Genomic DNA, 16656 nt, shown 5'->3' on the forward strand with positions numbered 1-16656 from the left:
TTTCTTTACAGTCAGTGTTCATTTCCTCCAAATTTTCTATAGCTATTAATCCAATGAGATAAGTAAGAACAACCCTAAGCAATCTGTCCTGAATTTTTCCTGGCTCCCAAAACTCAAACTTCCATTCCACCTCCCCTTGTTCTTACAAAGTAAGGGTTCTCATACTTAAATTTTAAAATTAACTGTTTAATTCTAAGGATAAAAGTGTTGTCAAGAACAGAAAGTAGACAAGGAATCTGGTAATACTAACTTGAAGTAAAATGGGAAAAAAAGATACTAGATAACATGTCCTCCATCTAAAAAATTAGATATACACTAGGGTTTTTATTGTGGACAGTGCCTACCTTCTGCTTTTGGAATGGCAAGGTATGTCATGTTTAAGACTGTTTTCTTCAATTTGCAATGTATGATTGAAGGATCCATCTAATTCCTGTACTGTCACTTTAAGTGGTCCCTTTAAAAAGAAACATACTGTTCAAAGATAGTGCTAGGAAAAGAAAAAAAAAAAAAAAAATCACATGTATTCTTACATGTAAGGAACATTCACCAAGATATTAAACAACACTGTATAAGACTTGCATGTGGAGACACAGAAGGGCAGCCGGTGCCAGAGGAGGTGGAACTGGGAGACTGCTTCCCCAAGACCTCTAAAAGTAGGCCCTCCTTCCCGCCACCCATAGGCCCTTCCTTTATTTAAACTGGGCAGAAAGTGGTGCAAAAAGGCCATTTTGGAAAAAAAAAACTTACCACATATTTCTGGGTTCCAGGAGATGTATAATCTTGTTTTATTTCCAGTTCCAAGACATTTCGCTTTCTATTAAAGGCAAAACTTCCGTAAAATTTTACCACTCCACTCTGGTCTCTGAAGAACTGTAAAGGAATCTTTGCATACTGGAATAAACACGTACTAAACAAAATAAATTATTCATCAGGGTAGTAATAATTTTCAAACACATTCCCACCAGTTCAAAGCTTGAGAGCATACTCCACTGTAAACCAGGTGGCAAAGCATTCAAAATTCCTGCGAAAAATGTTTTCCCAGATTAAAAAAAAAAGATCCTGAAACATGAAGGAATTAGTTTTTTTGAAAGAAGCAAAACCACTCTACAGGGTTATTAATATAGAAAGTGCTTTGAAATGAAAAAATGTAACAACCTAAAAGTTCCAAGATACCATGCAGGCTGTGCCAACCCCCAGCCACATCGGAAGTCACGAGACACTGCGTCTTACAAGTGACCCTACGGGCCTGTCTGGCGGGTATTCACCTCCCTGACCATCAAGTCTGCTGCTGCACTCACACACTAAAAGGCACCTCAAAGGAAGCTAAACTTGACGAATACAGATGTGTATGGACATGTGCGCCTCAGTGACTAGCTGGCACCTCAGAGGAAATGATTTACAGTTCTGGCAACATCTACCATTAATTGCCTCCTTTTATCCCCCAAAGCTGTTCCTTCTTCCCCTTATACAAACAGTCTTCCCTCCTTTGCTCAACTACTACAGAAAAGGATACACCCACTGCTTTATTAAAGGCTGGATGTCTTTGCCAGAGACGTTTGAGATGGATTTCAAAAATCCAGATGTGGAAACCAACATTTGACTCCACATATGTGACTGGAACTTCTGAGATGAAGCAGTACTAGCCAAACTTAGCAGTTTATTGAAAACCTGCAAGAAAGTATCATTTAGTATATCTGTGTAACACAATTATACATCGCTTTCAATCCTGTACTATTCCCGCTTTGCAATGTAAGTTTCTTATAGACAATCATAGAAGACAACAACTTCACATCTTACTTCAAAGACTGTTTTTAGTTAAAAACTATGAGCAGTAAAGCATGAGAAGATTTAAACAGCCAGACTACAAAACTATTCTTCTAAACATAACTGAATTTTAATGATGTCCTGGCCAGACAGTGACACTGTGTTTTTAGGAACTATAATAATATGCATCTATAATGTACTGTGCCGTGAGCTTTAAGAAGTTGAGAATGCTCATGTGGATTTACGCCACTCTAAGAGTGGACTGGCTCTTTACAGACCACCTCTCACTTGATATTTTTGTTCTTCAAAGGCAAGGTGAAGGATAGAGGATTCAAGAAACTTAATTTTGAGGCAAATTTAAAATGTTTTTTTAAAAAGATTACTAAAAAGTTATAATAGCCAGGACATGGAAGCAACCTAGATGTCCATCAGCAGATGAATGGATAAGAAAGCTGTGGTACATATACACAATGGAGTATTATTCAGCCATTAAAAAGAATACATTTGAATCAGTTCTAATGAGGTGGATGAAACTGGAGCCTATTATACAGAGTGAAGTAAGCCAGAAAGAAAAACACCAATACAGTATACTAACACATATATATGGAATTTAGAAAGATGGTAACAATAACCCTGTGTACGAGACAGCAAAAGAGACACTGATGTATAGAACAGTCTTATGGACTCTGTGAGAGAGGGAGAGGGTGGGAAGATTTGGGAGAATGGCATTGAAACATGTAAAATATCATGTATGAAACGAGTTGCCAGTCCAGGTTCAATGCACGATACTGGATGCTTGGGGCTGGTGCACCGGGACGACCCAGAGGGATGGAATGGGGAGGGAGGAGGGAGGAGGGTTCAGGATGGGGAACACATGTATACCTGTGGCAGATTCATTTTGATATTTGGCAAAACTAATACACTTATGTAAAGTTTAAAAATAAAATAAAATTTAAAAGAAAAAAAAAAGTTATTTTTCATTTACCTTTAAGAATATTACCAATGGAAAAAAAATGGCTAAGCATTTATAATACAAATGGTTTCTATTACCTCAACTAGAACATCTCAGCTAGTTCCACTAAAACTTGCTTAAACATAAGGGAGAACTTAGCAACAGAAAAAATAAACATCTTTTAGATAAATATGCTTTTTCCTGCTGAAAATATCTCTAAATGGGGCACTTCATCTTTAACATTCTAAATAATGCCAAACACAAAATCCTAGCATAAAGGTTTTACTTTTAACCTCACACTTTAATTTTATCTTCATAAGAATCCTGCATTGCGTGGGTCAAGTATTGATGCCCGCTCTGTATCTGGGGAAACACAAACAAAAAGAACAGGAAAACTGGCACAAAAACAGAAATACAGACCAATGCAACAACATAGAAAGCCCAGAAATAAACCCCTGCACCTATGCTACCGCCAAGTTGCTTCAGTCGTGTCCAACTCTGTGCGACCCCACAGATGGCAGCCCATCAGGCTCCCCCATCCCTGGGATTCTCTAGGCAAGAACACTGGAGTGGGTTGCCATTTCCTTCTCCAATGCATGAGAGTGAAAAGTGAAGTGAAGTCGCTCAGTTGTGTCCAACTCTTAGCAACCCCATGGACTGCAGCCTAGCAGGCTCCTGCGTCCATGGGATTTTCCAGGCAAGAGTACTGGAGTGGGGTGCCACTGCCTTCTCCATACACCTATGGGTACCTTATTTTTGACAAAGGAGGCAAGAATATACAATGGCACAAAGACAGCTGCTTCAATAAATGGTGCTGGGAAAACTGGACAGCTACATGTAAAAGAATGAAATTAGAACACTTCCTAACACCATACACAAAGATAAACTCAAAATGGATTAAAGACCTAAATGTAAGACCAGAAACTCTCAAACTCTTAGAGGAAAACAGGCAGAACATTCGATGACATAAATCAAAGCAAGATCCTCTATGACCCACCTTCTAGAGTAACAGAAATAAAAACAAAAGTAAACAAGTGGGACCTGATTAAACTTAAAAGCTTGTGCACAGCAAAGGAAATAGTAAGCAAGGAGAAAAGACAACCCTCAGAAGGGGAGAAAATAACAGCAAATGAAACAACTGACAAAGGATTAATGTCCAAAATATACAAGCAGCTCATACAACTCAATATCAGAAAACAAACAACCCAATCAAAAGGTGGGGGAAAGACCTAAACAGACATTTCTCCGAAGAAGACCTAGAGATGGCTGACAAACACACGAAGAGGTGCTCAACATCGCTCATTATTAGAGACATGCAAGTCAAAACTGCAGTGAGGTATCACCTCACACTGGTCAGAAAGGTCCTTATCAAAAAGTCTACAAACAATACATGCTGGAAAGGGTGTGGAGGAAAGCGAACACCCTTACACTGCTGGTGGGAATGTAAACTGATACAGCCACTATGGAAGATGGTATGGAGATTCCTTAAAAAACTAGGAATAAAACCACCATATGACCCAGCAATCCCACTCCTAGGCGTGTACCCCGAGGAAACCAAAACTGAAAGAGACACATGTATCCCATTGTTAGTTGCAGCACTATTTACAATAGCTAGAACATGGAAGCAACCTAGATGTCCATCGACAGATGAATGGATAAAGAAGTTGTGGTACATATACACAACGGAATATTACTCAGCCATAAAAAGGAACACATTTGAGTCAGTTCTAATGAGGCAGATGAACCTAGAACCTATTAAACAGAGTGAAGTGAGTCAGAAAGAGAAAGATAAATATTGTATTCTAACACATATATACAGAATATTGGAATATAGTATTGAAGAATTTATTTACAGGGCAGCAGTGAAGAAACAGACATAGAGAACAGACTTATGGACATGGGAGAGGGGAGGACAGGCTGAGATGTATGGAGAGAGCACATGGAAACTTCCATTGCCATATGCAAAATAGATGGGCAACGGGAATTTGCTGTATGGCTCAGGAAACTCAGACAGGGGCTCTGCATCACCTAGAGGGGGTGGGATGGGGGGGCGGGGGGATGTATGTGTACCTATGGCTGATTCATGTGTAGGTTTGACAGAAAACAACAAAATTCTGTAAAGCAATTATCCTTCAATAAATAAATTTTTTAAAAAAAGAACAGTTTACTTACTGGACAAACAGCTAAGTAGTAACAACTCCAGCTATAAAGCCAGATGCCCTGATTCCTATTCTACAGAATAGTATTCAGATTATATGCATATAGAAAAGACCTTTCTTTACAATTATTAAGTTCTTTATACTTACTTGTAACATAAATTCCATACTGATCCTATTTTCAATCAATCTCATCACAAGGTGAGCTTTACACTGAAACATAGTGTAGTATTCCCAGGAGAGTGTATGTGGATGCTTTATGGAGAAGTGTAGATGGGACGCTGGACTGAGAAAACAGATTTTCTTAGTGTAACAAATCTGAATGAAATAAATAATACATTTCATGGCTACATCAAGACACTAAGTCAAAAACTTCATGGGAATATCTGAGAAGTTTCCTTAGTATGAGACCAATGAAGACTAGGAAACATCTAAAAATAAACTTAACTATAAATAAATTATAAAGTTTTATGAAAGGACATAAATGAAAATTTGAATACATGGAAACATCTCCTAGGCAGGAAGACACCTAGTGTAAAGAATTCAATGCTCTCCAAGTTCATTCCTACAGTCAATGCAACTCCAATCAATATCCCCAGGTTAAAGCATACACAGAAAACCACTCAAGATGGACCACATATCTAAAACAAAAACAATGATAAAAGTACTAAAAAAAATTAAGGAAAATTTTTTCTTTCCATAATCTTGCGATGGGAAAAATCTTCATAAGGAAAAATATAAAATCCAGAGGACATAAAGACCAGATTGACCATGTAAAAATGAAAAATTCTGACATGATGAAAGAGATTATCAGTAAACAAAAGGCACAGTCAGGAGAAAGATTTATGACATACATGAAAATCTGAAGTGTTTACACTTTTTTACTATTTCAAATACTGCTACAGTGACTAACTTATAATACATATGGAAGTACTTCTCTATGGCAAATATCTAGACGAATAATTTCTATATGATAACAGAAATTGAACAGCTGACTCTAAAAATTATCCATTTTAGAATTTCGACTGGTACCAACAAATTACCCTTCAAAATCAGTGTTACCAAATTACTGTCTCACATTCAATATGTAAGAATAGTCATTTAAAGTGAAAGAACTGAAGTGAAGTCGCTCAGTCGTGTCCGACTCTTTGCGACCCCATGGACTGTAGCCCACCAGGCTCCTCCGTCCATGGGATTCTCCAGGCAAGAATACTGGAGCGGGTTGCCATTTCCTTCTCCAGAGGATCTTCCCAACCCAGGGATCAAACCCGGGTCTCCCGCGTTGCAGGCAGACGCTTTATCATCTGAGCCACCAGGGAGTCATTACATTTCCTTAAAAAATACAGCATATTGAAATTTAAAATATTTGTTAAATTGATATTTGAAAAATTACCTTTAAACCTATTACTTCTGAGCTTATGCACAGCAATATGAAAAAGGTTACATAAACTCCAAGGTATAATGGAATAGTACATACAGCATGCAAACAGAACAAAGTGAATTCATGTATGGCTTCCCAGGTGGCTCAGTGGTAAAAAAAATCCACCTGCCAATGCAGGAAAAGTGGGTTCAATCCCTGGTCCAGAAGATCCACTGGAGAAGGAAATGGCAACCCACTCCAGGATTCCTGCCTTGGAGAACCCCATGGAGCCTGGCATGTAGCACACGGGATCGCAAAGGGTCGGACACAACTACGCCAGTGAGCAGCAACAACAAAGCTAGTGGACAGCCCGTGGGCTGCCTGCCAGGACACAGACACGACTGGATTCTTAAAAACAGGGGTGTACAGTAACACGCACACTTAAAGTGTATTTTGTGACTGCCATATACACACAAAAGCCAAAAAAAAAAAAAGAGGTCTGGAAGACAATGTACCAAATTTATAATCATGGTTATCTCCAAGGAGAGAAGTGGTAGGAGGGAGACGTGGTTAAAGAGGGCTAAACAAGATCTTTTCCTTTTTATTCCACAAGCTTCTAAATTGTACTGTTTTGAATCTCCTCAAAGAGCATGCATTCATCTGCTATTTTTACACATAAATTTTGAAAATCAAACATACAGAGACAACTAAATAAGTGGGCAAAACAATGTAAAAACATTCAGTGTTAATAATATTTGCACACAATGGGAAGGCTCTAATTACAGCCAGGAAACTGCCAGATAGCAGGCGGCAGAGAACAAAGTGAGAGGAACTAATATTTGGATGAGTGCGTACTATGTTTAAAGCTTTATCTCAAGTAACCCTTATGATTAAGACAGATCATCACTGTTTGACACATTAAAATACGCACATACTTAGAAAGGCTATATAATTTTCTTAGCTCACAAAAATCAGTAACTATAAAAATCCAAGTTTGTCTAACTCCAAACTCCTATGCCTTCCCACTGACTTAATCTTATCTCAGTGACCATGCTTCAACAAAAGAAAAGACTACTTGTGAACAAATTCCAGTTGCTTAACCTTTGCTGCACTTTTAGACACTTGGGTAGCCTCATCAATCCTACAGACCACAAGAGAAAAACTGCTTGTAAATGCACAGAAATTATACAAGTTTACAAAGGAAACCAACTATAATGAAAAACAGCTATCAAAATATTTTTTAAAACTATGACATCACCAGTACATGTGCTAGTTCACTAACGCACCGAACAGCAGGGTCTAGGGAGTGACGCAGCAGCGGCGGCCTACTGTCGCAACTTTACCGTACTGAGAGTAAAACATATCTCAAGATATCTGCTAACAATGAAAACGTGATAGGATGACTTTCATGATTTCTACATTGGCAAAGTCACAGCACTGTCTGTTATCTACATTTATAATTAAAGGAAACATAAAATTTCAGTTAATAGTAAAAATACAGAAAAAATTTCCCATCCAATTCAGTTCATATTCCGTTAGTGAACTTATGGATCCTAGGACAAAGAAGAATTCCTGCTAGCACCATTATGTTGCTATAAATGGCTATTTCCTTTACAGTGACTGAAGAAACAGAAAAAAGAGAAGGAAATAAAAGGGAAGAGTAAATAAATGTCTAGATAGTTGGCCATTTAGATAAAGAGGTATAGGTAGGCTGTGTTGATGATGAAACCATCTACTTAGACTTAAAAAATTAATCAGTGATACATAAGCAAAATACTTGTTCCAATATTTTTAAATTTCTATGAGAACAGTATGATATATTAATATTAGCATTAGGAAATTAACATAAAAAAAAAGCACTGTCTTTTTCAAGTTCTTTTTTTAATGTAAAGGTTTTTTAAAATGTTTAAATCCATCTATAGCCACCACATGCAACAGTAATGAAAGGAGTAATGAGAATATTACTGGTATCTGTGGTCTCAGGATAGACTACTTCTGTGGCCTGTATGGGCCTCATTATACACAAAAGTGTTTCTAAGACTAATCTCATAAAGCAAGGTTTGTAATATCATCTCTGAACAATAAACATACTTATCCTTCTCTTTTCCTCCACCAAATATAGGATGTAATAAAACTCCACCAGTTTTTAGTTCATACGCCACTATTTTGTCCAGCTCCTAAGGATGTAAAAACAGAGGCCAATGAAAATTATTTTCCATATTAAACTTTAGACCTAAACTGTGATTTCTAATTTCCTGGAATCAGAACGTAAATTTCCGAAAGTAAATGAAATGTATCTGGAGAGTAGTTGTGTTCTCATAAACGAAGCAGACTGCACAGCTGGCTGAGACGGAGCCACACAGCCATCTCTCCTGTGGGACCGCGGGGCGGCCGGCAGCCCAGCCACATTTCCTAGTGGCTCTTCCCAACCTCTCTGACCCGTTCTCCAAGTTTCTCTCTTCCTTCTCTGTATTTTGCTTCTGGTGGAGGATTTAAGCAAGTAAAAACAAATAGGGATAAAATTATATCAGGAATCTATACTTTTAAAACTCAATTTTTCTCTAATATGACACAGGTCAAAATGAAAAAAAAAAGTTTCAGTGGAAAAAAGAGACACCAGAACTGTGCTGAAAATCCACGACTGGTTCAGAGAGCACACGAGCAGGACAGAGAAGTGGCAAAGCCAATGGCCCACTGAAAGGGCAGGCCTGGAGCCCGGCTCCGCTGCCCACTGGCTGTGCAGCCTCAGCCAAGCCACTCCGCTGGGCCTCGGTTTCCTTCTCTGTAAAATGCAAATAATGACAGAGTAGTTAGGAGATTAAGATGGTTATTACTTATAAAATGTTTGTAACAGCACCTGGAATACCATAAATGCTGTACGTCACATTTCCCCCTTGATTAACAGTTTTTGAACTCAAAAATGGACTTGTCCAGTTGTAGATATGTGGATTGTTTCCTAATTCTTAGTGTTTGAAATTTTTTACAATTACTTTTTAACTTACTTGAGTTTAGGTTTAGATGACCAAGGTACATAAAATGAGAAAAGAGGGAGAATAAAAAGGGCCCCTCTAATGAGGCTATCAAAGGCTAAACTTTTTCCAACTGAGAAGGGAGAAGATAAGCAGGATAATAAAACACATATGAACAGAATGGGCTGGGCAAAATACAATCGATTTTTTGGTTTGGCCAAAATCTTTAAATAATGGGAAAAGATGTGGAAATGACAGAGAACGTGAACGCCCTGCAGGACTAGGCGACGTACAGGGCGCACTCCTCCGACCCGGGTGCTGCGGGCACTACACGTAGGTGTCTCCAGGCCCTGCCCTCGGTGTGGGTGCTGCCACTGCCTACTCTCCTGACACAAGACGCTTGGAGAGATTAGCCCAATCATAAAGCTTGGCAGTGAATAAAAGCGAAAAGCAAACTGGCTCCAGAATCTGGGTTCTAAGTCTAAACAAATTTAGAAAGTACGGCTCCTCTGTCCATGGAATTTTCCAGGCAAGGATGTTGGACTGGGTTGCCATTTTCTACTTCAGGGGATCTTCCTGACGACCCAGGGATTGAACCTGCATCGCTTGTGTCTCCTGCACTGGCAAGAGGATTCTTTACCCCTACCACCTCCTAGGAAGCCCTTAGAAATTACATTAATGCCACAGAACTACATTAAAAATAATTACTGTGAGGAGCAGGAATATATCTAATAGCTGAATTGATGTTTAAGGAGCTTACTTATTCTCATTCTTAGCAAAAGTCTTTGGAGGCCAACAATAGCAACAGAAACTAGATAAAATAGCTAAGTCTCTATAAAACGATTCTCATTTTTTTTTTTTTGGAAAAAATCAGGGGCTTTCAATTAACAGTAAGTATTTTATAGTTACTAAAAATAAAGGAAAATCTGGAGAACACAAACATGTCTTATTGACTTCTATGTAGATAAATGGATCCAGCTGCTTTTACCTCTTTAATCCAGTGGCGGTATTCATTAACACCAAAAGTTTTTTTCATCCAAAGACCATAAATATAACCAGAAATTCCTTTCAATACCCATTCATCAGACCTAAGCAAAAAGCCAAATAACAATATATTATTTATTTTAATATAAATAAAATATAATACATTTTATTATTTTAATAAGAAGAATTCTTCCGATAAGGCCAAGGAGGGTAACAGAGCAAGCAGAGCAAGTACTTCTCTGCCTGTTTAAAGAAGGCACAAGTCCTGAAACTGTTTGGTCCCCCACTCCCTCTGGCTGCTGCTCGGGGCTCCCTCTGGCAGAGCTCCTCCCCCAGGCCCACCCACACCGCCCGCTGCTGGGCAAGCACAGGCACGCAGCCAGGACCGCACGGCTCAGCCCTGCAGCGCCCACGCTCGAGCACTGCCAGCCCCGCGCATACCTGTGGTGGCGCCCTAAGACCTGAGGTTTAATCACCTATTTCTTAGTTTCTTAAGAGGAAACACGACACCGTTCATTCAGGTATATGTTCATGTTTATCTAGTCATTCATTCAAATATTCTGCCTACATGTTTCAGAGACTATTCTTTAGCGAAACTATGTGCCTTAGGAAATTATGAATTAAGAGGCCTTACCCTCTGTCCTTCACCCTCCAGAAAGAAAAAACAAAAAGAAATCAAGACTTATATACTATCAATATATGTTATAATCGTAGGTTATAATCTTAAGGGAATTTGTCTGTTTCTTCAAATTTACCTCAGGTTAATCAGAAAGAAAACAGAAAGTATTTTATTTCTCACACTTCTGAAGTAAATTCGTTCAACACCAGGCACTGACAGGCCCCACAGCACTGTGGAGGGCACCGCTGCCCAGGAAGAGCAGCAGGGCACGGAGGCCGGCAGACCCTGACCACCGTTCTCTCACGCTCAAGTCCTCGTACCACAGCATGCATTCAATTCTTTAAGGAACTGCTACTATCAAAATTCTTACCTTACTGAAAATTACAGAATTGATTATACTGACATATTGAGGAAACGGCCAAAAATTTAGGATAAAATTTATACTCATTATTTTTCTTTAAACATATACAGAATGGTGTCTGTTAATTATCTGCAGTTAGAACAAATTTCAACTTATGCTGCAGGAAAAGAAAATAAAAATAAACTTTTCTGATTCTTCTCAGGAGTTTCTTCTCAGGAGTTGTAAACTTTGAAATTACTCACCAAGACATTCTGGATATGAAACATCCAAAAAACTGCTGGGCCAAAGACTGGGCTAAACACCTTCTGGTCAAAGGTGTCTCATCTATAATCATAGCACTGTGTAGCAGATTCGTGCTGGAATTTCAAAGAGCAGATAGCTAATTATAACCAAGAAATAAATAACTATTCAATCAAAATAAAATAATCACACTTTTAAAATGATGGAATTCAACTAAGATATAACAGAGAAAAAACAGAATACTCTCCCCAAGAGCTTTCACATCTTTTCAAATTTTAGCTGAAATCCATGTTTTAGTAACTTTTGTTTAAAGTACGGGGTGTAATGTTCCCCACCGATTTCCATGAAAAATATAAATATTCTTTTTGGGGGCTAGGCAGTTGCAGCAGCAATCAGAAATTGATATGTTCATCAGAGACTAGTAATTTTACAAGGGGGGTCTTCTAATTTCAAAAATCTTTTCCTAATAATACTATTAACTTTTGTTCTATAATACTAACTTTCAAATACTCTGACCCATCAGATCTTCTAACTACTCTGAAGAATGCAGGAACACTACTACTATGTCCATTTTACAGAAGAGAAAATAGACGCAGAAAAAAAAATTACCGATCCTGAGACATAAAACTTCCAAATTGTGAACTTTTCAAGGAATAAAAGAAGGGAGGGAGATAAAGTGGGTAAGAGAAAAAATAAAATAAAGTTTTTTCCTCATTTTTTTACATACAAATTTCTGATGATATTAGTAAATTTTTATATGGTGCTAGGACAAAAACTCCACTAAATATCCATATAGTACTTTGTATATTTGTTTAAGTGCGTAAGCAGAAAAGAGACTAAAACAAATACATAAAGTACTAGTAGCAGATAATTCTGGATAAAGATAATATATTGACTCTCTTGGGCTATTCTGAAATTTTCTTTATGCTTGTCTACATTTAAACATTTTGAAAACACAGAATTTCTACAAAGCCATTCATAGCTAAACTGAAGGGAAAAAGTTCAAAATGCATCTTAAAAATGATCACAAAATAAATAACCTTCACATCATGAACCTAATTTAGTCATTTCAAATTTGGATACAGACCTAAAAATGCTCATGGAAGCATAAGCAGCCACTTCAACATAAGCTTCATCAATGAATACAGTCTTAAAACAGGAATATGGGTATCGACATGTAAGAATTTCTTCATAAAATTCAAAAACTTCATGAAGATATGATGTGGTATGTTTAAGCAATGGAAGAAGTTGAGGTAAACAAAAATGAGTAACCTAAAAACAAAAAGCAGGGAAGATCATTAAATAAGAGTTAACTTATATCTTAAATTTCCTAAATATCTCAATTATAAATGAAGCCACATTTAAGTCCCTCCCCTCCCCTCATTTTTACAACAAATCCATGGCACTGAGATAAAACACTGGTATGAAATTAGTGACTACTATTATTATGTTTATGAAATATTCAATGCATCAGAATATTCATGATAGATTTTATGTCTATGAAATGCTTAGGTTAGATCCAATGAAAATATAACCTTGGCTACAAATTAAAAGTTTCTCCTACATATGCATACAAAACAAAAATAATCTAAACTTTCAAGACTTACTATAAACCTGCCTTCTACTCGTAAATCTAACCTAGTGAATACTGCACATCACAGTACTATCTTATATAATTAAAAGCTGACTATCTTCAGCACATACAAAGAATATGAAAGCTGCAGGGAAGGCTTATTGGTAGTGAGGAGATAAGAAATGCCAGCAATAGAAATAATAATTCAGACTTTCTTCCACTACATCCCACTTTGGACACAAACACTCATATATTACCTACTGTTTCACTGTCCCTTATTATGACTTTGTGCCATAAGAATAACATCAAAAATGACATCATCACTCTGACCAGCAGGCTTCCCAGGTGGCTCAGTGGTAAAGAATGCCTGCCGATGCAGGCGACCGGGGTCTGCTCCCTGGATCAGAAAGACCCCCTGGAGGAGGGCATGGCAACCCACTTCAGGATTCTCGCCAAGTGACTCCCATGGACAGAGGAGCCTGGTGGGCTACAGACCATGGGGTCACAAACACCTGGACAAGACTGAGCAACCGAGCATGCAGGCACTCTGACCAAAATGATCCAGAAAGGCTTTATGAAGAAGACTAGATCTCAGCTAATCTTTTTGAACTGGACAGAAGTTTGACAGGTATGGACAGAAAAAGAGGACATTGCAAATGGAGTCAAAGACAGGACAAAATATGGTTTGGTTGAAAAAAATATAAGTAAACTATGTTGAACAAACATAAATAGAAAAGAAATGAGGAAAAAGCTAGAAAGGACTATTAGGGTCAAATTCTAGATGCTCTTGAAAGACATGCTAAAAGAGGTCTGATGACTGCAGGATGTGGAGGCAAGGAAAGCTTTTAACATACAATAAAAAACTACTCTTCTGGCAACATTATGAAAGAACAGACTAGAGACTACCTAAGTGAAGGATGAGCATGTACGGATTACCAGTCATCAGGGCCCAAACTGCACTGCGATGAGCCCTCTTACTGGTACAAACAAAAAAGAAAATACTATTCATCAAAAAAAGACTCACTTTTAAACAAAGCTACATGATAGCAAATCTACTAATACAAGAGAAACTTTTTTTAAGAGGGAAAGACTAAGTCACTGGCTCTAAGTATTCAAGAAAAATATTTCTTGACTGACATTTATGTTTTCCCCATCCAATGGCTCAGTGGGAAACGAAAAATTCTTCCAAAATACAAACCAGGTACTAATCAAATTTTGATTTTAAAGTTGATCATTTACTAAAAATGGTAAAATTCACTGCATCTTTTCAGTGAATACTTTTAAGAGTCATTGTTAAGACACCAAAAGGAAACCATTCATAAAATATCTCGAATATTTTCCATGAGTGATTTTATAAACCTTGTGAATTAAGGGATTCATTCAAATGTTACTTTAAACCTACACAGAGACTACGAGGGTCAATAACCAATGAATCACTTTATACCCAACAGAAACGTGATGCTTAAGGAGGCCTAATAGCACGACAGGGCTTATCAACTGGTCCCTGATTTATGATCAGACATGTGGAGGGAACTGGAGAAAACCTCAGTGAGCTCACTGACCCAGGCTGCAATCCTGCCTGCCTTAACCTTTCTCTTCCCTCTACATATGCTGAAGTTAGGATAAATCTTGCTTTTTAATTCTGAAACTGCAATATTTCAGGTTCTGGAGAGGGAACTAGAACATTCATAAACTCAAAGAAGTTTTATAATAGAATCAGTTATAGAAATTGACCAATATTCTAACCAAGTTACTTGAAGCTCTTTTGGAACACTAAGCCCTCTGATGAAAAAAATACGAAAATTTAAAGAGAGTTTATTGTCATTACACATTTCAGATTAAAAAAACCTTTCTCTCTAGTGAGAGTTTTCATAGCTGAAAAAAGAATTAAGAAAAACTTGGTATTTTATTCATATTCCCCTGATCAGGCTTGAAAGAGTAGGAGAGGAGGGAGCAAGAAGCCACAGTTTACCTCATGCATATATGGATCTACGAGGATTTCAAAAGGTCCAATGGCCAAGGAGATGTTTGATGCAGATGTTGGAATGGTAAGCATGTAATGGAAGGTCTTTTTCCTCATGTCATGGGTATACACGGTCTCCACCAAATCTCCATTGGAAACCGCCACCATGGCGGCATCCACTGTAAACTCTAACTTCCATGTGCATAATTCAGAGTATGAATCAACACATGGGAACCAAAATCTAGAAGAAAGATCAACAGTACAGAAAATGTTGAAAATGTAACCTACATTGTTCCTCCCACATAGAAGTTATTTTAACACTTACAGAATGCATACAAAAATTTTTTTTTAGATCTCTGCACACTAATGCTTTCTACTGAGCAACCTAAAAGAATGTGATTTAAGATACAGCCCTGTCTCCAAACATTACTTGGCAATATTAATAAAATACATCATGTGGTACCTCCAGTTTAAACCCCAAAAAGAAGTAACGATGTCTGAGTTTCTAATTTTTTAATTAAAAATAATTTTATTTGTATATTCAGTTTTTATGTGGCATTCATTTTTAGGAACGAAAAATGCTTACAATAAAGTTTTAAAAAATACAATATTCAGAATCCATTCCATACATTAGGAAACTGCTTCTCTGGAAATGTGATGCACTGTATAAATTCAAACAGCACTGATAAAGCCAGACATTAAATTTCTAGTCAATGTTCTACTCAGATCAGGTTTTACCGTGTGCCAGGGTCTGAACTTGTTACTGAAATAAAAAGGATAAGACAATATCCCTGGCTTGGAGGAGTTAACAGTCTGAAGAGAAAACAAAGAGTATATTTCAATAGCGTGGTTAACTACCGAGCTACGAGAATGCACTACAGTTACGTGGAACAATACAGGCGCATCTCACTCCCAGGTACACAAGAAAGGCGGGTGTGAAGAGCACATATGTGTGCTTCCACTAATCACGTTCAAAACCAGGTGCAACTGATCTATGGCATTTGGAGCTCAGGCTGGAGGCTATTTCTCAGGCTACCGGGAGAAGCAGCGAGTGGGAGGCGAGGCGACCGCAGTGCTGATACTGCTGCCGTTCCTTTTCTCGGTGTGAGTGTGAGTTACAGCGATCTGTTCAGTTTGAAAAGGTACCAAGCTTTCTATTTACAATTCATTAATTTTCTGTATGTTGTTTTACTTCAATACAAAAGTTTAAAGAATAAAAGAACTGAGATGACTTTAGAAGAGCAGACTTGAAGGGGAGCGGAGGGAGGACAGGGCTGAGGAAGAGCGATCAAAGGGGCAAGATCCAGCAGGGGAAAGCGGCTGCGGCCCAGGCTCACACTTCTCATCCGACACGCAATACCTCTACTGCATACACACACGTACAGAGAAAAATACAACTGAAAACGTGCAATCAACTGTGATACATAAGAATGGGTAATCTACCTTGTGGAATTTTGATACCCACAAGAGAACACATGAGCACCTCTCTCTGCCATGCTTCCCTCTACACTGGGTACCACAAAATGCAGACCTCCTTTTGGCTGATCCAAAGAAAAATTGATGTGTATCTTTAGGACCTTTAACTCTGCAACAAATAAATACATACACAGACATATAAATATATATTAGGTAACAGTGGTCGATATAATAAGGGTAAAGACTTACACTGAACAGAAAGTGGGAATCAAAGCTTGAGTTTTACCTAAAAACACCAC

General features: G+C 37.9%; 1 protein-coding gene across 7 annotated transcripts in view; it reads right to left on the reverse strand.

Annotated features, from left to right (window-relative positions):
• Positions 1-16656, reverse strand: part of TAF2 (TATA-box binding protein associated factor 2) — a 91070-nt gene that overhangs the window by 48751 nt on the left and 25663 nt on the right. For 6 of the 7 annotated variants that reach the window (XM_055546775.1, XM_055546774.1, XM_055546772.1 and 3 more), the window contains exons 5-14: positions 16385-16526; positions 14951-15182; positions 12493-12677; positions 11408-11521; positions 10190-10289; positions 8324-8409; positions 5023-5158; positions 1514-1668; positions 748-862; positions 345-454 (exon numbers count right to left, since the gene is read on the reverse strand). In XM_055546775.1, the coding sequence (XP_055402750.1) occupies positions 345-454; positions 748-862; positions 1514-1668; positions 5023-5158; positions 8324-8409; positions 10190-10289; positions 11408-11521; positions 12493-12677; positions 14951-15182; positions 16385-16526 (1375 nt within the window). The remainder of the gene's footprint in view (positions 1-344; positions 455-747; positions 863-1513; positions 1669-5022; positions 5159-8323; positions 8410-10189; positions 10290-11407; positions 11522-12492; positions 12678-14950; positions 15183-16384; positions 16527-16656) is intronic. The other variant, XM_055546777.1, reaches the window with a different exon arrangement.

This window comes from Bubalus kerabau, chromosome 14, assembly GCF_029407905.1.
Source record: "Bubalus kerabau isolate K-KA32 ecotype Philippines breed swamp buffalo chromosome 14, PCC_UOA_SB_1v2, whole genome shotgun sequence".
Taxonomy (NCBI): Eukaryota; Metazoa; Chordata; class Mammalia; order Artiodactyla; family Bovidae; genus Bubalus; species Bubalus kerabau.